At 39.6% G+C, this 26,224-nt stretch overlaps 1 protein-coding gene across 1 annotated transcript in view; it reads right to left on the bottom strand.

Moving 5' to 3' along the window:
• TRAIP (TRAF interacting protein) overlaps positions 1–26,224 on the bottom strand; it is a 49,086-nt gene that overhangs the window by 7,857 nt on the left and 15,005 nt on the right. Inside the window, exons 4-11 of the mRNA XM_051986346.1 lie at positions 26,111–26,150; positions 25,103–25,230; positions 22,045–22,139; positions 17,320–17,433; positions 16,495–16,582; positions 13,658–13,747; positions 12,842–12,930; positions 2,326–2,481 (exon numbers count right to left, since the gene is read on the bottom strand). Of these exons, the coding sequence (XP_051842306.1) occupies positions 2,326–2,481; positions 12,842–12,930; positions 13,658–13,747; positions 16,495–16,582; positions 17,320–17,433; positions 22,045–22,139; positions 25,103–25,230; positions 26,111–26,150 (800 nt within the window). The remainder of the gene's footprint in view (positions 1–2,325; positions 2,482–12,841; positions 12,931–13,657; positions 13,748–16,494; positions 16,583–17,319; positions 17,434–22,044; positions 22,140–25,102; positions 25,231–26,110; positions 26,151–26,224) is intronic.

Raw genomic sequence — 26,224 nt, 5'->3', positions numbered from 1 at the left:
AGAGATTTGCTTTTTTTCTTTGCACCTTTGTAGCTAAGAGACTACACAAGAAAAGTACTAGAAAAACCTGAGCTATTCTAGCAGTTCTGATTTGTGCCTTCCACAGATATCCCTAACATTTTCCCAGTTGTCCCTGAGTTCATGGCAACAGCAACTCCCAACATTTAGATCTTTGATGGTTTTCAATTGTCAGAACATTTGTAACTGTAGTATGAAAAGTCTATATCCTTACTTCAGAAAGGCAAAAACAAACACAAATAGGGAAATGAAGGCATTAGGAAGATAGCTTCCAGTCCTAAAGAAGCCAGCAGGATGTTAGAAACTTCCAGAGCAAATACATTCAGCGCATACATCCCCAATATACACATATTTATCTATTTAATAAATTATTTACATGTACTACTGTAGCAATAATCATGCATGTTATACAACTTGCATAAAAAAAGTTTTAAAGGATGAGATAAAGATGAAATAATATTTGATCACAAAGTTTATTGAGAAGGGAAATGACACGGCTGAATCCGTGCTTTAGAAAAATCCTGTTGGGAGCCATGTGCACAGGATGATTTGGAGAAGAGAGAGGCTTGAATGAAGGTAGATCAAAGAGGATTTATTGCAAAAGTCCAGGTAAAAGGAAGTAAGGGCCTGTTAGCTGTTAGACAGAAGGAAATAGATACAGAAAAGATTTTAAAAACAGAAACAAGATTTGACAACCCATTAGATATGTGGGGTGACAGAGAATGAAGATCTGATGAATGAAACTAAGATTATGAACCTGAGTGACTGGAAAGATGATGGTGACCTTAACAATAACAATAACAACAATACCTGGTACCCTGCAAATTGGCAAAATTGACAAAAATGGCAACAGTCAATGTTGGAGGGATTGTGGAAGGATAGGTACACATATATGTTATTGGGGGAAGTGTTGGACAGTACATCCATTTTGGAAAGCAATTTGGAACTATGTAAATCAAGTGACCAAAGCTGGACTTATACCCCAAGGAAGCTATTAGTAAGAAAAAAGTCCCCATATATTCCAAAATATTTATAAGCAGCACTTCTTGTAATAGCTAAGAGTTGCAAACAAAGAAGATGCCCATCAATTGGGGAATGGATAAATAAATTGTGGTACTGATGTAATGAAATACTCTAAGAAATGTTATGTATTAAGTCCAGAGAAGCAAGGAAAGATTTATATGTATTGATGCATAGTGAGGTAAATAGAACCAAGAAAACATAGAGTAACTACAACAATATAAAGAATAATGACATACCAAAAAGACAAAAGTAAATTACTAAATGAGCCTCAAATAAAGACAACTAAGACACATTGTATATGGGTTTTGGACTTTTTCAACATATTGAACAATTGTGCTGACTTTTTATTCTCCTTCCAAAAAAATTACTATTTGTGATATGGGATGATTCTCTGGGATGGGGAAGATATATACATGAGATACTATGGTGACATAAGAAAAAGAAAATATCAATTAAGAACGTATTTTTAAAAAAAGTTTGGAACTATTTTTTGGAACTATCTAGAACTTTGGAAGAGAAATGAATTTGGCAAAGATAGTGAAATTGAACTAAGGAATATCAAGAGTTCAAATATAATCTCAGGTACTTCTTTGCTCTGTGACTCTGGACAAGTCACTTCACCTCTGTCTGCCTCAATTTCCTCAAATGTAACTGCATCACAGGGTTGTTGTGCAAATCAAAGGAGAGTTATCTATAAAGTGCTTGTCCTCCCTTCCCTTAACAAGATGGGAAGCAGATTCTGCTCTACCCGCCCCAGCCAAAATGAAAATGGAAAATATAGAGTTCTATATACTGGTCATTACCTGGCAGGGCAGACTGCTCCCAGAAGGGTGCTTCAGTATCTATCATGAGGAACCAACGTCTGGCTCAGAAGATTATGGTTGGGAGCTTTGCCCAGAAGAGGGAGAGAGCTGAGTGGGGTATTGTGAAGAGATAAAGTAGGTGTGGTAAGCCTTACAAATGAGTATCAAGGGGGAGAAAGGGATATAATCCATATCTCCCTTGGGGTTAGGCCATAGGTCAGTAACCATCCTTCCTAGTTTTCTGGCCAGAGGAATTAATCTCCTAATCTTAGCTTCCCTCTGTTTCTTTTTATATCCTTCCTCTTATTTCTGTAAAAAAGAGATTTTGGAGCTGATGACAAAGGAAAATGACTACAAGTAGTAACTGCTTACCCACTTGCCCTGTCACCAACATTAAATTCTTTACAGACCAAGCAAATCTTTAGCGAGCTTCCCCAGGTGCAAAGGGCTGGGATCACAGGCCACGGCAAAGACCATTCACCTTGACTGTTCCAGGCAGAGCTTCTTAGCTGGGACAAGCTTGGAGCTGTGGGGTTGGGCTGGGGGTGTGACCACATCAAAAGAGGCATTCAGATCAATGTCCTCACCATGGGCTGGTTGGCGCAACTTTAGGTTCAGCATTTCCACAGGAGCTGGGCTGGGAAGAGAAAGAAGAATCATTCAAAACAGAAGGTATATAATGACATGAATGGCAACTTCTCCTTCCTCTCTTCAGAGTAACATTCTCTTCTTCAGGTTCTGACACTGAGTTTACAATTAAGTTCAACTTATTCACTATACTCAGGGTCCTACCTACCTCCTAAGGTAAGGTATCTTAAGGAACATTTGTGAGAAGAACAAAATATCTGATCACTTCAACTCATTGTATGCTGCTGTTTTTTTTTTTTTTTTAATATAGCTGACATAAAATGATCCATGACTACTCTGAAGGATTTATGATGAAAAATACTATCCATAGTCAGAGAAAGAACTTGATTGTTTCTGAATACAGATTGAAACATATTCTTTTTTTTTAAACTTTATTTTTCTTTGAGGGTGGGGGGAAAGATCTATGTTTTCTTTCATGAGTTGACTTTTATGGAAATGTTTTGCATAACTTCACATATGCCTTCTTAATTGGGGTGGAGGTGGAGAGGAAGGAAGGGAGAGAATCTGCAACTCAAAAGTTTTAAAAACAAATGTAAAAAACTTCATGTGTAACTAGGGAAAATAAAAATATTAAATTAAAAAAAATTATATGTATATATGCACCTGAAAGAGATATCATCAAGCACTAGAATACTAGAATGAACTTGAAAAATTAAGTTAACAATCCAAACAGCAAAAACTAAATGGATGATAAATATATATTTCTCAGATTTTGATCTACAGATAGATTAATTCACTGTGCTACCCTTCTATTAATACATACATATTGGATAGTTTGTTATAAATAGACAGTAAGCTAGGCCCAAAGCTGAATTGCAAGAGAAATAGACTGGACTTGGCAAATGTGCAATGGTTTCAATAATTCACAGCTGCTCCCTACCTCAAAAGCTCAACTTCTCAATATTAGTATTCTTCTTATATGGCTATAAATCATAGATCATGATGTCAGAAGAATAAGAGCAATGGAAAAACATATAGCAGGTGTAAGTTAGTCATTGATAGTTTGAGCATGGCAAGTGATAAAAAAGATATCATCAAAGGGCTGCATGACCAGAAGGGGCCACAAGCTGGGAAAATAGCAAAGGATAACAAATGGACAACATGGATATCAGATTCCTAAGCACTGCTTGAAAAGCCACAAGATAATTAAAAAAAACAAGGAAGGCCTCTGGCATGCTGGATAAATCTTCTATGGAGGCTATCTAGAAAGACAAGGACAAGCAACACACAGGATCAGAAGGTTTGGGTGGGTTATGATCTCTGCCAGTGCAAAGAGTGCTCACATCAATGAGATCATAGACCCATTGAAGTATCACATATTTCAAAGTGCTGAAATATTTGAAAGGGTGATTTCAAGGTCTATCCTCATTTCTTCCTGAATTATAGCCCATGGGGCTAAGAGGAAGCAACAGAAAAGCCACATATAAAACCAAAAGGCTGTCTCAAACACCAACATTTCTCTTCTGAGGTTCTCCCATTTTCTAAATCATTCTTGGGGCACCACTATCCACACAAAGAGATCTTGGCACTTGATGCAATAGTACAAGTAGGTCCTGTAAACAACAGGACAAGTGGCAACATTTCCAAGATATGGCTGCCTAGGGAAACCTACTTTGAAATGGTCAGCTTCTGTCCCTCTCCCTGAGGGTCCTTCACAGTATTCCACATTTCCTTTTTTTGAAGCTCCTGATACACAGACACTAAAGCAGAGAACCGTGTTTGATGAAATGTGTGAAGCATCATGAAGACAGATCTGGGAATTCATAGGTTTAATCACTGGAGCGAGAGAAGTAGAGGTGGCAGCCTAAGAGATTTTAAGATGGAAGGAGAATGGGGGAGCATACAGTATACACAGCTTGGAAATGGTGAAATCTGACCCATTTTACCTTGAAAAGAATTTTCTTTTCTTCTGGCCACTTACAGAGCAACTTCATTTTTAGCCAAATATGCCTGCTTACCTTTTCTATGCTTGTGTTACATGGGAGCAGGCAAACAACAAATCAATTATGAAAAATAGTATATTAGAATAGATTATATTTGGTAAATTACAATAAAGTAATATATCTAAATATGTGTGTGTACATATATGAATGCACAGGCAGACTGAGAACCTGGAGTCCTGACCCTGCCTACCTTAGGACTGTGGACAAATAACTTTCCCTGCGAGCCTCAGTGTCCCCATCTGTAAAATGAGAGGAAGAACTAGATGGTTTTTAAAGTGCCTTTTAGTTCTAATCCTATGACCCAGTGAGATCCTCCTTCTCCCTTTATCAACAGATAAAACTTACTAACCAAAAAAATAAGCCCCTGTGGTGAATATACTTCTATTCTAATAGAATCATGGTCAGCTCATTAGTTTTGCAGGGAATGCACTTTGTGGAGGTGTATGTTTGGGTGTCTGTTGGAAAATGTCTGTTTTGTTAAAAACAAAAGGAATCTATATGCTGTGACCATGTAGAGGCTTACTGAAGAGACTAACAAACATGCATGGCTCTGATTAGGAGAATGAACCCATGTCCCCCAAAGTCCACATGGTAGCTCTTGTACTTACTAGTCCCAGGAGCTTAGGCAAATCACTTCTTTAAATTCAGTTTCCTTCTTTATAAAGTCAGGGACAATAACACTTAGACTACCTGTCACATATGGACATTATGAATAAGATGCTTTAGAAACTCTAAAGCGTTATAGAAACTGACTTCTCACTATAGGATTTTTGTGTTGTTGGGTTTGAGTTTTGGGGGGTGGGAGGGGAAACACAGTTGACATAACATTGCAACAACAGATGGAGACTCCCACACCAACTAGTCACAGATTGTCACCTCTGAATTTTTACAGACAACAGAGATGGGGTTTCAGGTTCAGCTTAAGCTTTTTTGATAGCATGTCTCTGTTTCTGACACCATTTCAGGTCTGAGAAGTAATATTCTATGACCTTCTCTTAAATTTGACCCCTCATCTTTATCCCTTAGTTTGTTAAAATTCAGAAAGTACATAGGTAACTCATTGTAAAAGCACAGTTCTACTAGCAGATCACCCTCCCTCCAACATTCTCCTTTAATTCAGCAACCATTTATTAATACACTGAGTGTATACATTTGACTTAGAGGGTGGAGAGGAAGAAAATAAATGCCAGATAAGTAAACACAAAACATACAACAAAAAAATACAAATGAAGAATTTAGGGGTTCGGAGGAGGAAGGGAAAATGAAGCTTTTCATTCATGTAGTAGGAGATGGTAGCTGAGCTCTGCTCTGGAGGAAGCTAAGGTTCTAAGGGGAAGAAGTGCATTTCAGGCATAAAAGGCAGAATGTTCAAAGGTAGTAAGAATCCTGTATATAGGGAACGGCTAGCTACCCAATCTGACTAGAACCAAGTATGTCAATGGGAGCAACAGGAACTGAAATGGAAAAGGTAGGTGGGAGCCAGATCATGGAGTACTTTAAATGCCAGACTAAGGTGTTTATAGTTTATTCTAGAAGTAATAAGGGATCACTGAAGATTTTTAAATTTCTTTGGGTCATTCAAAATGGTACGACCAGCATTTTCTCTACCTTGGTGATGTAATCAATGGACCACACATTCAATTTTGTTTGCTCTTTGGCATAAGCTGGAAATCCAGATACAAAGTGCTCATATCCCAGACCCTTCCTGGGTCCCAACTGCACCTTAGAGATGGGGAAACCAAGATCTAAAAGGTTCAATGACCTGTCCAGAATCACACAGCTGGTTAAGTCCCTGAGGCAAGATTTGAAGCTGGGTCTTTCTAACTCTCCCACGTCCTGCTCTCTAGGCATAATGTGCCAGGCTGCTCACTGTTGGGCTGTGGCCTTCCAGCACCAAACAAACCCAAGTGCTTATTTAAACCTATTTGTCAGATTTGGTAGCCACATTCTTACCACCCCCTCTCACCCCCCCCCCCCCCCATCCTCCCATCTCCAGGTGGCTTATGTCTGCATACTCTCATTCTCATATCTACTTCAATTCCTTTTCTCTGGCTCCTGTGATTTTTTTTTTAAGTTCCTCTGTATTCAAAACCACCTTTCCTCACCTGTCATTTCCTCTCCTTCAAATCTCTCCCCAATTGTGGCCTATAGTCTCACACTGGCTCAATATAAGGGACAGAGAAGGAAGCAAAGGATAAAACAAGAAAACAGTTTTGAAGACCGTTCTCTCTCATTAGAGAAAGTGAGTCATCTTCATGGATTTCTAACATCTTGCTTTCTCTGGAATATTTACTTGGTTAAACAGCCCTTTCAGGAACAGCATGTCCTGTGCGCTATACAGAGTTTACTTGGCTCACTGTCAGTTTATGGAGGCTTAATGTTAGGGGGACATGACATATATTCATTTTTTCAAGAGCTGTTGTTTTTCAATCAGAAGGGAGGCCTTGATTAGAGAATCTGACTGTGATAGAGAAAGTCTCTGCTATCAGTCTCAAATCAGTTCAAAAAAGAGACTTCAAAAAAATTATGCTACTTTTATTAACAACCCAATAGAAGCAACTGAATCCATAATGATTTGCCATTTTCATAATTCTGGCAATTTCTAAAAGGGACCTTTTGGTCAGGGTTTATAAGCCTCCTAAACAAATAAAGAAAGTCAATATGGCATACTGGTGGCTTATCCAACTGTCAAATCAGAAAACTAAATACTAATGAAGACATGAGTCTCCATGCTTCATGATGTTAGAGACCATATTTCATTTAAACTTCATATTTTTCCCAGGATTTAGCATAATGCTGTATATTTATTAAGTGCTTAATAAATAAAATTATTTAATTCCTTAGTTATCTTTTGGAAAAGCTACATGGTAGGTAACAATTAATTATGTGTGAGAGAGAATTAAAGACTATTTCAGGTGCAGAAAATCAAGGAGAAAAAAATAAGGGCAGATGTTCTCCAGTCAAAAAAAAATTTTTTTTTTTAAGAAGTCAGTTCATAGCATCACAGAAAATAAAACTGCTCTGGATGCACTTCACTATTCCATCTGAAACCAGGCTGTCTGGTCATTTGAGACTAGAATTAGACTGAGGTTTCAACCTGGACCCACATTAGCTATCAGAATCTGAGACATATAATCCCACTTTGATGGAGCAGCAGTGTTATCCCCACACTCAAAGGAAGACTGATAGAGAGGCTAATGTGTGGCATGACACTGCCATATAAGGCGGCTAAAATGGGGAGAGAGGCCCAGTTGGTTAAAGAGAGAACTGCATCTGGCAATCTAGCACAAGCGAGAATGGAAACTAGGAAAGGCTGCTGAGTAGAGCCACAAATGTTTTTTATGGAAATATGAGCAGGAAAGGAAAGGTAGGAAATATGATGCAACTTTCAAATGACAAAGGGAAAGTGAAGGGCATGATTTAACTATAGTAGAAAAAAAGAAAATTAGAAAGGAGGGGAACATACAATAGAAGCTTACACAAAGGCAAAGAATGGGAAGGCTAATTTTTTTTTAATCTTAAAAAAAAATAGCATACAAAAAATTCTGAAGTGAAATGGAGCCAAATGAAAGATTGTGAGATTAGTGGAAAAGATATGGTGAAAAGTTAAACATATATGGTGTCTGATGGGTCTTTCTACTTCTATTTTTTTCCCCCTGAGGCAATTGAGGTTAAGTGACTTGCCCAGGGTCACACAGCTAGGAAGTGTTAAGTGTCTGAGACTAGATTTGAACTCAGGTCCTCCTGACTTCAGGGCTGGTGCTCTCTCCACAGAGTCACCTAGCTGCTGCTTCTACTCCTTTACAACTTTTCTAATCTGTTCTTTGAATTATCCTGCCATGCTAGTATTACCTATTTGCAAATCTTATATTTTAACCTTTCAATTCAGAAAGTCTTCAGTGGCTCCCTATTACCTACCTAAAGTCCAAATTTTGTCAATTAAACCCAATCCATTTCACATGTTCTACATTCTAGCCAAACTGCACTCTAGAACACAACCTGATCACTCCCACTTCCATGCCTTCTTTTATTCCCAATGCCAGAAACTGCCTCCCCCTCTTCACTTGTAGAATTCTTACCATCTTGAAAAGACCAACTTAAATGCTACCACCTACACAAAGCTTTCACTGATTCTCTCATCTATGATTCTGATTCTCCCCCAGACTTCACATGGCACTTTAGTTTGTACCTTCTTAATGAAATTATCATGCAATATTTATGTTAGAACCTTCTTTCCAAACTAAGGCAGCAAGAAACAGGTATTATTTAAACTTCACCACTTTCCTAGTACACAGAACAAAACTCTCCCTATAGACACTTAGTGCAGAACCCCTTTTGGAAACTTATGGGAAAATGGGGAGGTCCACTGAAATCTGAAAGTCTAAAGTATGTCTAGATTTAAAGAAAAAAACAAGGTTGAAGCTACAAGTCTGTGAGCAGGAAAAATCAAATAAGAGGAAAGCAGAGAATAACAACCAAGACTGTTTTGTAAAGAAAGTATTTTGTCAATCAATTTGGTAAATCTAATACACTGAGGGGAAACAAGAGGAATCACATAACTTGGTTTTTTAGCAAAATCTATGCCATCTATCTTAATGCTAGCTCCATAATAGGTGCTTTGTATTTGAGGACAAGGACAGCTTCCTCCCACCTAAGGTGTGATCTGATGCCTTCTTGTTGGGAGGTTACAAGATTTATAAGACTATATGAAATTAAAAAAAAAAAAAAAAAGACTATATGGCGGGTCCCACCAAAGTGGAAAATATGGGTGATGTATCTGTCATCCAAGATCCAACCTAGCTAAGTGTGGAGAGGTTCTTCAACAAATGGTGGAACATCAGGTAATGAATTTGTTAACTATAAAAACTTACAAAAATATCTTCTAAGACATGGAGAATGGTGGAAGGAAAATCAACAGTTTGTGAGACTATGGATATTTAAGTATGCAATAAATAATCATCCTAATAACAGCCTTTAATAGCACATACTATGTGCTAGGCTCTACGCTAAGCACTTAATAAATATTATATCATCTGAGTTCATGACAATCCTAGGTAATATGTGTTATTATTGTCCCTACTTTCAGTTGAGGAAATTGAGGCAAACAGAAGTTAGGTGACTTGTCCAAGACCATACAACTAGCACGTGTCTGACACCAGATTTGAACTCTGGTTATCAACAAACTGAGGAATATGCAGTTAAGTTCCCACAATTATTTGCTGAATACTGAAGTGGCTTTAGTTTGTAGCTTTCTAATGCTGAAGGGTTATTCTCAGACAGCAGAGAGGGAGTCACTGGAGTTTACCAAGTTGGGGGTGGGAGTGATGACTGTGACAAGATTCAACCTGCACTTTCGGAAACACTTTAGAGGCTGAACAGAAGATGGATGGAGGAGGGAGACTTGAGGCTGGAGGACTCACTGGCAGATACTGCAACAGTCCAGGCATGAAGGGAGGAGGGCCTGCAGCAGAGGAGAGACGGGGATATATTCAAGAAAACATGATGTAAAGATGAAAGCGACAGGCCTTGGTAACCACGTAGATACGGGGCTGAGGGTGCAGCAGCCAGGATGGCTCGTCGGCTGTGAGCCTGAGGTTCACAGGGGGATGGTGAGGCCCTCCACAACAACGGGCAGGATGCAGGAGAGTCGGCAGAAAGATAAGTTTCATTTTGAACAGGTTGAGTTTAAGATCTAAGACTGGAGGTCAGCAGAGAGACTGGGGCAGGATAGGCAGACTTGAGAATCATCAGCATGGAGATGGACAGTAAATACAAGGAAGCTGCCGAGATCACCAAGTGAAGTAACACAGATAAAAAGAGGAGCCTGAGGAACACTATGAGCAGAGGGAGGGACCCGGCGAGGTCACCAGCTTCTAGATGAGGCAGCAAGGTGGCAGAATGGAGAGAAAGCTGGATCTGAAGTCAGGAAGCCTGGAGTTCCAATTTTCCCACTTGCTAGCTAGGTGACCCAGACAAGTCACTCAACTTTACTCATCTGTAAAAGGGGACAATAGTAGCTCCTACACAGAATTGCTGTGAGGACCAAATGAGTTATTGTAAATAGCATAGTGTCTGATGTGTGTGTGTGTGCGCACATGTGTGTATATGTATATTTGTGTGTGTTTCTATGTATGTTCTCTATTATTGTCCAATAAAGGTCACTGTGAACTAGTCAGATAGGTAGGTGAAGAATCAGGAGAGAATGATATCCCAAGAAACTAGAGAGAAAAGAACATTTAGAAGAGGGTGTTCAACAGTGTTAAAAGGCTGCAGAGGCTGAGGAGAATGAGGATTAAAAAAAGGCCACTGGAGATCACTGAGGTAAGAATTAAGAAGTCAGAAGCCAGGTTGTAAGGGCTTAAGGAGAGATTGAGAAGAGACAATCTTTTCGAGTTTAGCCACAAAGGGCAGAAGAGATACAGAATGTCAGTTAGTGGAGATGAAAGCAACAGCTCAGGGTTTTGAGGATGGCTGGGCATGTTTGTGGGCAGCAGGAAAGCCAGCAGACAGAGACTGCGGATTAGTGGGAATGACACAGGGGGCAATTTAATGGGGATGAATTGGGAATGGGATTACTTGCGCAGGTAGAGAGGTATGTGCATGTACAAGATTACCAGATTGAAGAAGCTGAAAGAATGAAGAAATTGTATTAGAAGCCCTAGGTTTTCTAATCTGGGCTTGGCTACCATGCCATTTTTCTTTCTGGAAATATTTCCTCTACTATAAAATGAAGGTTTTAAATTAAATAATTCATTTAACTCTTTAATTGTCAGCTCTTGGAGGACAAGAGCTACAGCTTTGTACAACATTTAGTATACTACTGCAAGCAAATTGGGTACTTCATTAAGAGTGTAGGAATGCCAATGAACATGACAACTGGCTCTTCACAACCTAGTTGTAGATAATCTCCAAAAACAGAGAAAGAAAAAATTGTAAAGTATTTAAAGAGAAAGCAGAGAAGAGATGAGGAGGTTCAGGGAGCAACAAGACAATGAAATAGCTTGGGAACTAAAGTGATGAAATGAGTAAATACTTTAAAACAACAAGATTTACAGTTTCACATATAATCCTCTTTCTGTACTTTGAATCTGGAAAACATTCGTGCTTATTGTTTGTCAAATTCAGAACAAAAAAAGCCAAAACAAAACAAATTTGGGTGATGTTCCAGTCCCACCACTTCCTGTCTTCCTTCACCAGAAGCTTAAGAAGACAGGAATAATTTAGAAGCAAGGAAAATTATAAAGTAAGAGGCCTCAGGATAGCTAAAACCCATAAACCAAGAACCTGTAATCCATGTGGAATGGCTGGTTTAAAAGGAGACACTAAGCTCCTTGCCTTTACTGCAGTGGAGGAAGAAGATGCAGAATATAATACATGCTTATACATACTCTTGCTGTGTCTGTCAGTTTTGCTGACTCTATTGAGTTTGGTTTTGTTGTAATTTTTCTTACAAAGATTCACTAGGTTGAAGATGGGGGCAGAGATATATCTGCTTTCCACAGATAACTGAATAAGCTTACAATCCAGTGCTCTTTTCACTATACCAAGGGCTTATCCACATTAATGATAAAATGGATTTATCCACCAAATCATTAAGGCCTACCCAATGTGGGCATCTTACCATTTTCTCTGCCACCATGCATGTACTGTGGCTCTTCATAACCCCCAAACCCTCTATTTCTAGCTCTTGGAACAATAATAAAAACAATACTATCATTGCTCCTGAAAGGGCCTGATGATTTACTATTTTACAGCACACTATCTCCAAAACTACTACAAAACTATTAATCAAACAAATAAAACACCTTTCTCTTGCCAGTAACTGCTAGGTCAATCTTTGGAGCCACTGCCAAAGCTTAGGAACCAACATTCCAATTTGTTCTTTGGGTACTTCCATAGCTGAGATGGTCCTGAAATTGGTACTTTTATCATATGGGGAAAAAATTATCTTTGTAACAATGTAGAATATATGTACTGTATCTACCAATTAGAGTGTAAACTCCTTGAGTGCAGGGGGACTTCTTTCTTTGCATTTCCAGTGCCTAGCTAGCACTTAGTAAGTGCTTACTAAATTCTTAGTGATTTATTGAAATGAATATGAAGTAAACACAAAAGTAAAATAAAATACCCTACCAAAGATTCATTGAAAACAGGTAATGAGACTAAAACCTGTTTTTTACTTCTGGTCAGGTCTATACTCTAGAGTAGTTTACTTGTTATTCATTTCCTGATCTGCTTTTTATTTCTGATAAATTTGTAAGACAGGTCACTAGTTTTTCTAAGGCAAGACTCCTAAAAATCAAAGACTTTCTCTAATAACATAGGATGAGCAATACTCCTCTCTAGAGAATCTATTAATGTTTTCCTCAGATGTCTCCCCCATCCCCCCAAAGGGGATAATCAAACCTCTCTAAGACAAGCCGACTGAGGGTCTCACTGGTGTGGGACGGCAGGTTCAGGGTCCCCTGTAGGATCGTCAGTTTCTTCTTTAAGCTCTTGGGAAAGAGAAAAATGCCTAAGTGTAAATAAGACTAATGAATAAAATTCTAAGTTTAGAGACTGATAAAAAGAAGAGAACAGAAGGAAACAACAAGCAAGGCCAGCTTTGGGCAGGGCCTGCCATGTATGGAAGTGCTCCCCTTGCAGAGCCAGATTGATACAGGTATGCCTTGGTGCACAGCAAGGCCAGAATCTAGTCCTGGAGCCTAAGACTAGGCTTCAGGGGAACAGACTTTGGGAGTAATTCTGCACAAGTTACTTTCCACTCATCCATCTCAATTCACTGAGAGGTGACAGTAAAAAACCAAATGACAATCTTTTATGTTCACAGGACAGGAAGGAATTGTTGGTCACACAAATAAAAGCAAAAGTCCTCTTCAGGTAAGGATGTGCCATTGGCCCCTTAAAGTCAATAAAAACTATAACCAATGGTTCAGATGGCAAACACCACCACGTTTAGCAATGAATTGACAGCAGGATACATGGGAGAATAAAGACCATGATATACCTCCCACTTCCCAAACCTGCCCTTGATGAACACTCAGGCAGCCAAAAATGAATGTTTCTGGGATTCCATGTTGAAAGTGTTAAGTATCAGCTTATTGAAAAGAGTTGAACTGAGTATAAGGGTCCATATGAGGAAGTGGAAAACAGAGGTTACATTGTTACTTCTTCTAAATGAGCCTAAAGTCTAGGGCCCTTCAAGTTGGACCATCATCTCACCGTGATTTCCTTATCTGCAGTCTGTAAATCCTTCTGGGTTGATTTCAACTCCTCCTTGACATTGTTAAGCTCAGCGAGTACCTTTTGTAACTATGGAAGAAGAAAGAGATGAGACTGGAAAAGTTCCAAAGAATTGTACCAACTCACCCCCAAAACACCTTCCTCTGGGACAACATCAGTCGATCAGAGCAGGATTCCTCCAGCTAAGAGATCCTTCTTTGTCTAGACAGTGCAGCAATTTTTCCCACTATCTGACCCAATACAGAGGACTACTCTTCCCACATAACCCAGAGGGAGTACCCCCAGCAAATATTTCCATTTCTTGAGGCAAGTAATGAAGGCACTTCTTATAAACTCCAAAACCTGAAAACAGCAGGCACAAATATTTAGCAAATAACACCTATAGGGATTGCTAGGTCATTTCCTTGGGACCATATCAAGACAGATAGGACTTGGTAACTGATATTCAAATCCCTGAAGTAAAGTCCAGGTACTCCAAGCCCAGCTAAGATATCCTCAAGTTAGACTGGGATGTGGAAAGGGTGAAGAGAAGTCACAGTAGAATGGTTATTTATAAAATATGGGGAAACAGATCCTTGTTGCTGCAAAGGCTATATACATTTACAGAGCTTTAACAGACTTAGAAAGGGATCTTGACTAAAAGTTCCTAGATTCCTTCTCCTGCACCAAGTGCTGGCAAGAAAAAAAACATCAAAAGCAGCCATACAGCAGCAGTTCTTTCAGATATAGACTTGACTTAAAAAGTGACCAATGCATCTTCAGAAAACCAAACAAGAAAGCTTGATGACTTGTCTCATACTAGAAATGGAGTCTTATGGTGTTTAGAGCAATGCTGTTAGGGACATGGTTGATCACCACACTCAAGGTTAGAGTCCTCTATTCTTGGAAGAGGGAGAGAGGCTGATATGCTGCCCTATGGGCTGGATTTGGAATCACAGCACCTAGACTCAAATCCTGGCTCTACTATATTTATGGGAAATGGGACAAGTTATATCAACTTTCAGGTGCTCTTTCCTTATCTGCAAAATGAGGATGAATAAGAAAATTTCTAAGATCCCTTTCAAGCTCAAAACTAGGCATCTATCAACAAGCATACATTAAGCATTCACTTTGTGCCAGGTACTGGGTATACAAATAAAAGAACAAAGCTACCCCTATTCTCAAGAATCTCACATTCTAATTTTTTTTTGGGCAAGCATACACCTGGTATCTGAACAATGTGGCCAGCCTAACAGAGTTGTGCTCTCGGCAGTAGAGCTGGAACACTTGGCAGTTTAGCTCAAGAAAGGATGTCACTCTGGTATTTTATCATGCCAGGTGATCTCAGAATCCTCCTAAGTTAATTCAAATGGAAGCAATTCAGTTTCCTGGCATGGTGCTGTCTAGGTTTCACAGACACATGACAGTGAGGTCAGTGTAACAGCTCTGTAGACTTTCAGTTTGGTCAGTGTAATATCTCCCCTCTCCCACACTTTACTTTGGAGCTTCCCATACATTGAGCTAGCTCTAGCAATATGTGTGTCAATATCATTATCCAGTGTGGACATCTCTGGAAAATTTATTGCCAAGATAAAAGAACTCATTCATAGCATTCAAAACTTCATTTACTGTAACTGCTGGTTTCACATATGGATGGTGTGGTGTGGCTGATGGAGTCCCTGTGTTTTTTGATGTTAATTGTTAGGCTGAAATTAGCACAAGCAGAAGAGAACTGGTCTACACTTTGTTGCATCTCAGCTTTGGAGGCTACATTGAGTACACAATCAATTGCAAACAAAAATCCATGTACTGACACTTCTTCCACTTAGTTTTGTCTTGCAGCCTTTTCAAATGTATGCTTGCCCAAAAAAAAAAAAAAATTATGGAGAACTCACACAGGTTAAGTGCTCACAAGGTGGCCAGAAAAAGCGATACCAGGACACTCTCAGGGTCTCTCAAGAACTTTAGAACTGATTGTATGACAGAGTCACTGGCACAGGACTACCAACATGGCATGCCTCATCAGGGAAGGTGCTGTGCTCTATGAGCAAAGCAGAATTGAATTAGCCCAGAAGAAACATGAGAAGCACAAAGTTAAGAGTCTAATCCTAATGTTCATATGGATTATTTGTGTCCCACCTGAGGCAGGGCATTCAGAGTTCACATTAGTCTGATCAACCACAGCCAGACACACTGTAACTGGATTCTAACATAGTGATGTCATTTTGGTCCTCTCTGAGAATGAAAGACAACAGCCGACCATCATGCTAATAGGAGAGACAAGTGCATCCACAAGGATGCACAGACTGCATTTAGAGAGAATGTTGCTGCTCAGTCATTTCAGTCATGTCTGATTCTTCATGAGCCCATTTTAGGTTTTCTTGGTAGAGATACTGGAGTGGTTGGCCATTTCCTTCTCCAGCTATTTTACAAATGAAGAAACTGAGACAAACAGGGAAGTGACTTGCCCAGGGTTACCCAGACAAAAGTATTGAAGGCCAGATTTGAACTCAGCACAATGAGTCTTCTTGATTCCAAGTCCAGTGCTTTATATACTGTGCTGTCTATATAGACTCAATTAGGGAGGAAAAAAGAAGCATTTTACTGTGGGCTATGTGATCCTGGTGAAAGGAACTGCTAATATTCAGACTGGGGGTGGACCCTCAGTGCCTGCTGAGTTAACAGGCCCCACAGGGAAGTGCAGGCAGCCTCAAACACCTGCCAAGCTGGGCTTCATGGCCCAGACTGAGGACTAGGCCCTTCCTTGTCTCCGTCTCCTTCCTCTCACAGCTGTGCTTCTCACCCTTTTCTTTGTTCCCCTCCCCCCCCCACATTACCTTATTATTTGAAGAAAGCAAATCCTTCCTTAGCTTATCTGCCAGCTCACCTGAGGCCTTCCGGGCCTCTTTGAGATTTTCATATTCTCTGCAAAGGCATCACACAGAAACTTTAGGATGTTTGAACATGAAGTTCCTTTAGCATCAGAGGGCATTCATTTATCCTACCTGTTCATTAATATTTATAAGTATTGAGCCCAAAGTGTTATGGAGCAGACAGAGAAGTATTACTGATGGCTGAGAGAAGAGCCAGGGGACAGCAGTGAGCACCTCCGGGCACATCACTTAAACCCATCTCTCAGTCATCCTCTCTGCAAAGAGCACATTGTTTGTTACCCATCCTGCCTATTTCAAGGCTACGAGTGACACACACAACAGGCATGAAACAGGAGGGCCCAGCAGTTCTGAGGGGAAGCTCCAGCTCTATCCTTCCTGCTCTGCTGTGTCTGGGTAACCCTCCACCCTCACAGGCCCTCACAGAAGTTTGCTTGAGGTCTTCATCCTAACAAAGAGCAACATAAGGTTAAGGGTTGGAATTTTAGGCAGAAACATCTACTTCCAGAGTGAGAAAAATGACCCCGATTTGAGATATGTGTGGGGGGACTTATTAGACAGAGAGAAGGGCCTCCAGCACTCAGAGCCTCCCCCAGCCAGCTTCTCTTTCAAAGTATAAGCAGCAGAGAGGGGAGCGCTACAGCCAATAGTGCTCCTCCATCTATAGGGTCTCATGCTGGGATTAATCTGTTTCTTTCAGGGAAAGACCTTCTCCTCTTACAGGCAAATGATGATGCTTCAGGAAAGCCGAGTATATTTTGGAACACCTACTTCTTCAGTGATACACAGTACACAGCCAGCTGTTCCATGGCTGACTGGCCCACTCCCATGTCTTGGATCATCTGTTCCACCTCTGGGCGCTGGCTCTGGAGCAGGATCTCAAGCCTGAAAAAAAAAATCCAAGCACATGGCTTGTAAAATCTAAAGGATCCAGGGCAGAAACATCCTAGCAGCTCTATTTCCCCTCACTGCTGTTGCTATAGCAATATATCAGGGCTGCTGGGTGAGGAGAAAGGGAAGTGTCTGCAGACAGCATCACTAATGGATACCTACAGAAGGGCTGAGGAAAGCAGCTCTACTCTGATTTCACAAGGATACTGCCAGGCAAGAAGGGCCAACAATGAAAGGCAACACCTCAGAGAGGGTATTTCTGAAGAACAGTGATACCAGGGAAACACATTTAGGACCTTGTTAAGCTGATAAATAAAGAGCAGGACAAACCAATGAAGGAATAAGCAAGACCACGCTTTGTAATCACTAATTTATTCTCACTATTTATACCCTCAGTGAAGGAACTCTTCTCTCCCTATTCTTCCTAAACAGTGAGTGTCTTTCTGAAACACTGGTTTCATTTGCCTCTATACCCAGACTTGACCCCAAGGTTGGCCAATTTAATAATTCACTTTAAATCACCATCCAAGTCTTCATTCATTAGTCTTTCTACTATTCTGTAGTTATTAATCTTAAATGCTCATTCCTTCTCTCCTATGTATCTTCCATCTTTACCTCTCCCATCTGCCTATAAGTATGCTCAAATTTTGCCAATTCTAAAAAAGATAATATTCTCTTGAATCTTCCATATTCGGCTACTATCCCAACTTTCTTCCCCTTTCTGGCTACTTTTTTCAATACCATTTACTCTCTCACTGCCCTGCCATCTAGCCTCCATTTTCAGGACTTGACTGAAATTCTTCTCAAAAGTTCAAAACTTCCCAAATACAAACAATATATCCATAGATTTTTTTTTTAAAAGTCTATGAAGTCTGTTCACAAAACTGGCCACTTCCCTCCATGTTTACTCTTGGGCTTCACACCTCATACCATTCTGGTTTTCCTCCTATAGTGGCTTTTCAGAAGTTTTTCACTTGGCCTTCTTTATTGGACCCCCTTTCAAATGTCTAAAGGTTTTTTTTTTTTATTTTTTAAAAAGGTTTTTTCTAGATCCTCCTCTTCTGAAGCTATACTGTCTCCCACTGCAATTTCATTTACTCCCATAGTTTAAATTAGCACCTCTAATGAAGATGATCTCAAATCTCTATTCCCAGCTTCGTCCTCTCAAGTTTCAGACTCACATCTCTAACTATTTAAAAGGATACTGATATACCAATAGCACCTCAAACTCAAATGTCCAAAACTAACTTTATTCTTCCTAAATTCATTACTCCTACCTTCTAGCTATATCTCCCAGTGATATCACCATTCAGCCATGGCTCTCATGCTGAAAATCTTGGTTTATCTTTGGTACTTTTGTCTCCACCACATTTCATATCTATTTAATAAGTTCTATTATAGAAATTATTAATCTTTTTTGTCTACCCAAACAATCTGGCAGTCTTGTTAAAAAATAAAAGTTCATGGAGACTTCTGGGTCATGTGAGCACCCAGGTAGCAGACAATTTCTCCAATTCCTATGACCTCTCAAACCTCTCCATAACAGAAATTATGTGTCAAACATAATGCAATTTCAGCTGTTTCCATGGTCTAAGCCCAGAATCTAAGAAAGGCTAAATACAAAAATAAAACCGAAAAACTGATACTCACTGACTGAGCTCCCTCAACAACCCTTTGCTACCACCCATGAGAAGGTACAATAGCACTATCTAGAATACAATGCATCAAAAGCCACCCCTGTATTCTGGGCCTCCTTCCTTCTTTCTAGTGCCACAGAGATCTTGGCTCAGGCTGTACAAGTTTGCTTGGGGTTGGATAGCCAGCTTGACCACTATCCTTTAGAAAAAAAGAAATGCCAGCACTACAAAGTTCTGAACTGTTGTGCCAGGGAGTAGGACAGTTCAACCAAGGGAGAAGACCCTGCATATGGGGAGTGGTATAGGACCTTCACCAAGCCTGAGGGAAAAGCACAGTATCCACCTGGGGTCAGTTATGATTACCCAAAAGTCAGATGAGGCAGAGATCTAGATTGATGAACTCTGAAGTGCCCAGTGTGGGAGAAGACTAAGACACTTTTGAGATCCAGTCCCTAAGGAAACCACTATCAGAGAGCAAGTCAGGAAGTGGGTGATAAGAAAAAGAAGGGAGAGGGTAGAGACAGACTGAAAATGTCAAAAATTTTAGGAAGAAATCTCAAAAACTTTGATCATAAACAGCTAAGTTAACAGAAAAAGCAGTCACAGAAGGAAAGATGACTTCTAGATCTAGTAAACAAGTTCAGGCATCTATGAATAAATACTGTAAAATAAAGGAATGATCCAACACTTGATAAGACAAAGGAGGACGCTGTGGAATCTGAGGAGAACATGGAACCACAACATGCAATTCCTGAATAGTTTAAAAATAAATGAGAATCATGAGAGCAGAATTTATGCCCAACAAAAACAATGGGCAGAACAGAAAAACATTCTGAATCTGCAATGATAAACCTCGCCAAACAACAACAACAAAATACTTCTGAACATAGAAAAATGAAATCCCAACTGAAAGAATTCACAATTTGCCTCCAGAAAAAAATAACCAGAGAACAAAACCAAGGCTGCAAATTCCAAGACACAAATAATAGTTAATAACGAAATTCAGAAACAAGTTCTGCAAGCCATCAGTAGAAAGACCTTCAAATACAAAGGAAAGGACATTTGAATAACATAAGACTTCAGCACCCACTAGAATAAGGAGGAGGGAATGGAATGTGTTCCTAAGACCATGGGAGATGAAGGTTGAAGCCTAAGGTGACCTATCCTACAAATCTGAGTTTAAACATATAGAACAAAAGAGGGCATTTAACAATAAAGAAGAATTTGAAACATTTTTAGAAAGAAAAACAGAACTGAAGACATTATTTTCTTCTTCAACACATCCAAAACAACAAAAATGCAGGAGTGAATAAATGCAGACAGCAACAAAGACCCATAAAATACACCTTTCTAAAGATAGAAATGTGGTGGAGGTAATGGTGAAGAGGTAGATAAGGAACAACATTATGGACAGAACCTAGGAAAATTTTGCCTGCAGGTGAATGCTTTTGTGTGACTACATTACACTATGGAAAGGTACATGGGAAGAAGAGAAGAGGGGGACAGACAACACTGAGTGATACCCTAGAGTCAAATCAAAGGCTGGCAATGACAGGAAGGTGTTTTCTTAGCTTCAGAAAGAGAAGAATCTATAGGGGAATAGATAAGGAGTAGAAAAGGATTGGGGGAGAGACAATAGGATGGGCTGAAAAGGAGGGAAAAGTTGGCTTTACTCTGGAGATGGGAAGGTTGCAGTGATAAAAGCCGCATTGGAAATGAAAGGAAATGAGAATCTTACACTGAATCAGGCCTGGGCTATTGGGTACCTGAAAAGTTTACTTGAACTGGGAAGGGGAGGGAATGAGATGGAACCCTTAGGGAGGTGTGGGGTGTCAACTGATACCTAGAGGAGTGAGAGAGCATGGCACAGGGGAATTTCCAGACAAACATAGAAAAACTAAAAAAGGTCAATGAGAGGGAAAAACTAGTGAGATAGAAAGGGATCATGTGAAAAGGGCCTTATCACGGGTCAATGTGTTTCCTATGACATCTGTGATAACTGGTATTACTCTGAGAGTGGGGCACATCCATTACCTTCTCACTATTTGTACAGCAACCACTCTAATTCAGGCCCACAATACAATGGATCTAGATTCTAAAATTAACCAAAGGGGTCTTCTTTTTCTTATTTTCTTCCTCCCTCCCAATTCTTCTTTCATCTTGCTAAGACTAGTTGTCCTTGACATGTCACTCTTTGGCTTCCTACTGTCCAAGCAAAACTTTTTGGTGTGGCTTAAGGCTAACATATGAAACCCAAACTTTTCCAGCCACGTCTTTTATTATTCTCCTTTACATGTTTTCAGCTTATTTTTCCAAGTAGACCACTTATTTTCCTTCCTCGGTGACACTGCTCTTTAGTCTTATCAAGTCATACGCCTAGAATGGTTCTTTCTCTTCACGCATTCTTAATGTGGCGCTAAGAAGCCTTTCCTCATTGCTACCTCTCGTCCCCAACCTCATAATATATTTAGATCTATCTGAAGTACTTAACATTCATTATTTAATATCATAATTATATGCATAGGTCATATTCCCCTACCAGTCTAAGATCCAGAAATGCACTGAATGAATCTCATCTAAACTTTGTATCTCACCAGCTGTTAGTATAGTGCTCAGGACATGATAAATGCTTAGTCAATCTTCTTATGCTGGAAGATTTCACTGGCCTTGAAAGTCAAGAGTTCCCTGCATTATAGTGCTTAATACTCACAACTAGGTAGGATTGTTCTCCTATTTTCCCCTTCTCAGAGCTATGAAAAATAGAACCAAAATCAAACATGTGAACCAGCTCCCTTGTCATTCTTGAGAGCTATGACAGAAGGGAAAGCTTTTGTAGAAAACATTTCCTAGCCCTCTTTCTTATAAATAGCAAAAGGAAGAAGAGATAGAAAGAGAAGGCTATGCATTGTCACAGCCTTTCTTAAAGGGCACTGGTGATATTGGCTTAGTTCTTGGATCCAAATCTCACCGTTCCAGAGTTTTCATTTTGTTCCTCAGCCGGCAGGTCTCCTCTTTCATATTCTTGATCTGATTCTGTTGCTGCTCCAAGTACGTAATCTGTTTCTGGGAAGAAAAACAAATTGTGTGTTGCTTCAGTGGATTCCTAAGGATTTCCACTCACAGGATGGGTTTTTTTCCCTATAAGTCACAGGCCTGAGAAAACAACTCAGGCATGCTATTCAATATAAGGAATGCACCTAGCAGCTCACCATTTCAAGATCCACTCTGACAGTACTAGACTTGCTGAATGACAATGGGTCATTACTACTTCTCTTGGTATCTGTTTTTTCTACCTGAAGAGGAAACCGTGATCTTCCTGTTTCTAGGGTACTTTAGACATGAGATACAAATTATAAACCAAACATGGATTATTGTAACCTACAGATTGCAGAGACCTGTTTTCAACCAAGCTATAAGAAATCAATCATTAAACGTTTGTTAAGTTCCTACTATATGCAACTTTGTGCAAGGTGCTGGGAGTACAAGGACATAAAATGAAATAATCTCTGTCTCCAAGGAACTTAAGATAACATGTATAAGTGTTATAAAAGATAAATACAAGGTGATTTTTTGAGGGAATTGTTCTAGCAGCGGGGGAATCAGGAAAAACTTCGTTAAGATGGTACTTAAGTTTAAAAGAAAACAAGTGAAGGAAAAAAGCATCAATAAAGTGCTAAAAAAATATACAAAAGAGAGCAAGAAAAATTCAAATGGGAAGACAGACAAGAAGGCAGTTTTGTAATTATCACATTAAATTTAGTGTTTATTTAAAAAATCTAATCTATATGTAATTCAAGTACAGGTTCACATATAATCCTTTTTGTTCTTTGTACAATGAATGTAATTTTTGTCATAATAAAAAAAGAAATTAAAAAATAAAGGTATCTAAGAGGTTAGAGAAATGACAGTAACAGAGGAGACCTAGCATCTGAGGAATTATATTACACATCTATTTAATTTAAAAGGGCTTAGTGAGTTCTTCAATTTCAAAGGGAATTTCTACACTTTCTTGTCTTCTACAATGTTAGCAAACAAGCAGCAGTTAGCAAATGTCTTATGAAATGATAATGTTTCTTATTACCTTTGGATACATAATGAAACGAATTCCATCAAATCTTTTACTTGCCTCTCTGTGGAAAACCTGTGGTCAATTCTTTCATTCAAATAGAACTTCCTTTGTCCTTGTTTTATTTTATTTTATTTTTTTGCAAAAATGCCAACGCTGATATAATTTGTTTCTTCCAGTATTATATCTACCATGTCACTAGGCAAGGATTTCATATTTATAGAATATCAAGACAACAAAAGTTAATGTTTTTAAATCATTTAAACCTCTGTGATTCTGTACCCCCTGATCCCTTTTCTTCCACTGCAAAAATAGAATGAGGCTGCACTTGTCCTGCTTAGGGACCATCAAGGCCAAAGAATTAATACTTGAGTGGATGGTCACTGGTGATGAGTTTTCTGTACTTCATTTTCAGAAAGTAGATGTTATTTGGTTTCAGAATGTTACTCAAAGCCTTCTAAGCACCAGAGTTTATGTTTTTCCCTCGTATAGCTCTTGAGAATGTAAGGTCAGCTCCACACCAAGATGAAGTATTAGATTATAACTTTGTACAGAAAGAAAATGATGATGAAAAGGGAGCATCAGTCATCCACCATTAATTTGTGCTTACCATTTTAAAGCAAACTTGGTTTGGCTCTTGCTCAGACTGAGGAGGTAGCTCTGTATTTATCCTCCCTCATATCAGTGTTTGGTTCCCACTGTACTATACTGTGAGAGTTAGTATTTTACCTAAGAAATTTCTAGAAATGTAATCGACAGATTCTTCCCTTTCAAGATACTTCTCCCCACACTCATTCCCCAACCTCCACACTAATCTTGATGCCTGATTAAGCTCCTACATGTTCCTTCCCTTCTTCACCCAGCTCCTTAAAACAAAACTGAAGAAACAACGAAAACCCTGCAGTCTGACCGCCTGCAGAACGACAGCTGCCTTTCAAACAGCATATCACATGGGGTTGCTGCTTCCTTTGCAGCTAGAATACCAAGCTCCAGTTCAGATCAATCGCCTCATTCCCCCTTAGGGAGGGCAGGGGGGCTGAGGAGGGAAAGAGGCCAACAGGCCCATGCTGATACAATATTCATTTGGGTTTGGGGGCCGTTTGCTTTGATCTTCCCGGTCAGTTGAGCACATTCAACTTCAAAGTCCCCTGCTCTTCCCCGGGATGCTGTTTGATCTGGCTCCAGAGAGCAGCTTGGTCGAAGGCTGAAGCACTAATGGGAGGCTTCCTGAGGCCTGTCTCATCAGCTGCCTTCTTGAAGCTGGCCTGGGCCTATCTCAGGCATAAAGGGCTCAGCTCACCCTGGTCTATTAGTTCTTGTCTTACAAGTGCCTATGGCTGGAAGGACCTCAGAAAGCCTTTTCTGAGCTGTTTTGCACTTTTCAAAGTCAATATATAAACTTGGCTGCCACAGCTGCCTTAATGGGTCCATATAGGTCCCCAAAGGGCTAGAGTTTGGCTGCACTCTCAGTCATTTTAGAATTTGGCTTATCTATATAACAAGGTAGATTGTTCAAAGAATTCTTCATATTCTCTTCCTAAAGTCCCAGAACAAGAATTCTTAACTTTTTGTGTTATTGCCCCCCCCCTCCTCCCCCCGAGCCCCCTTGGGCAGTCCAGTGAAGCCTATGGGCCCTTCTCAGAATAACATTTTTAAACGCGTAAAATAAAATGTTCAGGATTGTAAAGGAACCTAATCCAGCTATCAAAAAAAAAAAAAGATTTAAATTCATAGTTTAATAACATCTGCCCTAAAGGGACTAATAAGAGGCAGGAATTTATCTCCAATTTATACAAGGGAAAACCAAAGCAGAGATTATAGAGAACCTCAAGAACAGGGAATTCTTAGTCAGTCTCACAGTCCTTACCACCAGAAAGTATTGTCAGTGACATAGAGAATTACTCCCTGTAGAGGAAGGAGAGCTATAAATCTGAAGCACAGAGATGCCCAAAGGACTTACCTTGAAGGTTGAACACAGCATTTCTGACTCGCCCAGGGCTTTCTGCAGTGATTCTATGGTGATATTGCGCACATCTAGAATTTCTCTTAAAGAGTCAACGATGGATTGGCAATCCTTCTTCTCTTTTACTAGAAAGAGACACTCAAATCAGCACAACATAGTTCCCTAATTCTAGTGTCTTGTACTCTTCTGCCAACTGCAAGATGAAGTGTATGTGAATGTGTGTATATGTGAATGTACATGTATGTGTGAGTGTGTGTAAGAGTGACAGGGTATATAGTAATGGGGCAGTGGGGGCACAAACTATAAAGCCAGTAAAAGTGTTTACATATTGATTTTCCTAAGAGAGGTTCTTATTTGCTCCAAAGAGGCTAGGAGCACCTGCTTCTACTCCATAAGCTACTTCAAATGAAAAGAAATGCAGTTCTCCCTGCTAAGCACCATTAGTCACATAAGAAACTAGGGGAAGATTCCAAATCCTTCCTAAACTAGTAGACAAGTCAGTTCTTCTTCCTCTTCAAGATTCTTTCTTTTTAGCATGATCCCGGCCAGGGTCTTTGGAACCCAGAAAGAATGACAAAATTCATTCTGTTTTTTTGTGACTCAACCTCTGTAAATAAGATGTTCCCAGAATGCAACTTCCAAAACTCCCAGGACTTTGTTTCAGGTTCCAGAGTTTCCCCCTTTTCACATCCACATTGACTAACATAACCAATAGAGAAACATTCACTTTCATATTCTGAGCTGTTTTATACAAATCAGCTAGGAACAGGAGGCAGAAAGTCAGTGGCTGCAAAGTTGCACAGGCTCACTAGAATATTCTCAGTGATGTGTTCTGTTCCTATCTTAAGAATACACTCAACCACATGAGGAGAGGTCCAGCTAATAATCAATTCTTAGATGAAGGCTTATTTAGGACTTCCCTCTACTTACAAGTAGACTTTGTGTACTTCTTTAGGAAATTTCTCAGCTATCTGGAGGGAGTGAGCATATCTTTCTATAACTCACCTTTTAAGGACAGCTGGGCTCTAGTCTTATCCAGTTCATTCTGCAAGGAAACAAACATGGTCAGAGGTCTAGGGCATTACAAATACTCTCCATACTATTTCTAATTGTTTTAGT

Source organism: Antechinus flavipes, chromosome 1 (assembly GCF_016432865.1).
Source record: "Antechinus flavipes isolate AdamAnt ecotype Samford, QLD, Australia chromosome 1, AdamAnt_v2, whole genome shotgun sequence".
Taxonomy (NCBI): Eukaryota; Metazoa; Chordata; class Mammalia; order Dasyuromorphia; family Dasyuridae; genus Antechinus; species Antechinus flavipes.
The sequence above is the reverse complement of the archived record's forward strand: the minus strand, read 5'-3'. Positions and strand labels throughout refer to the sequence as shown.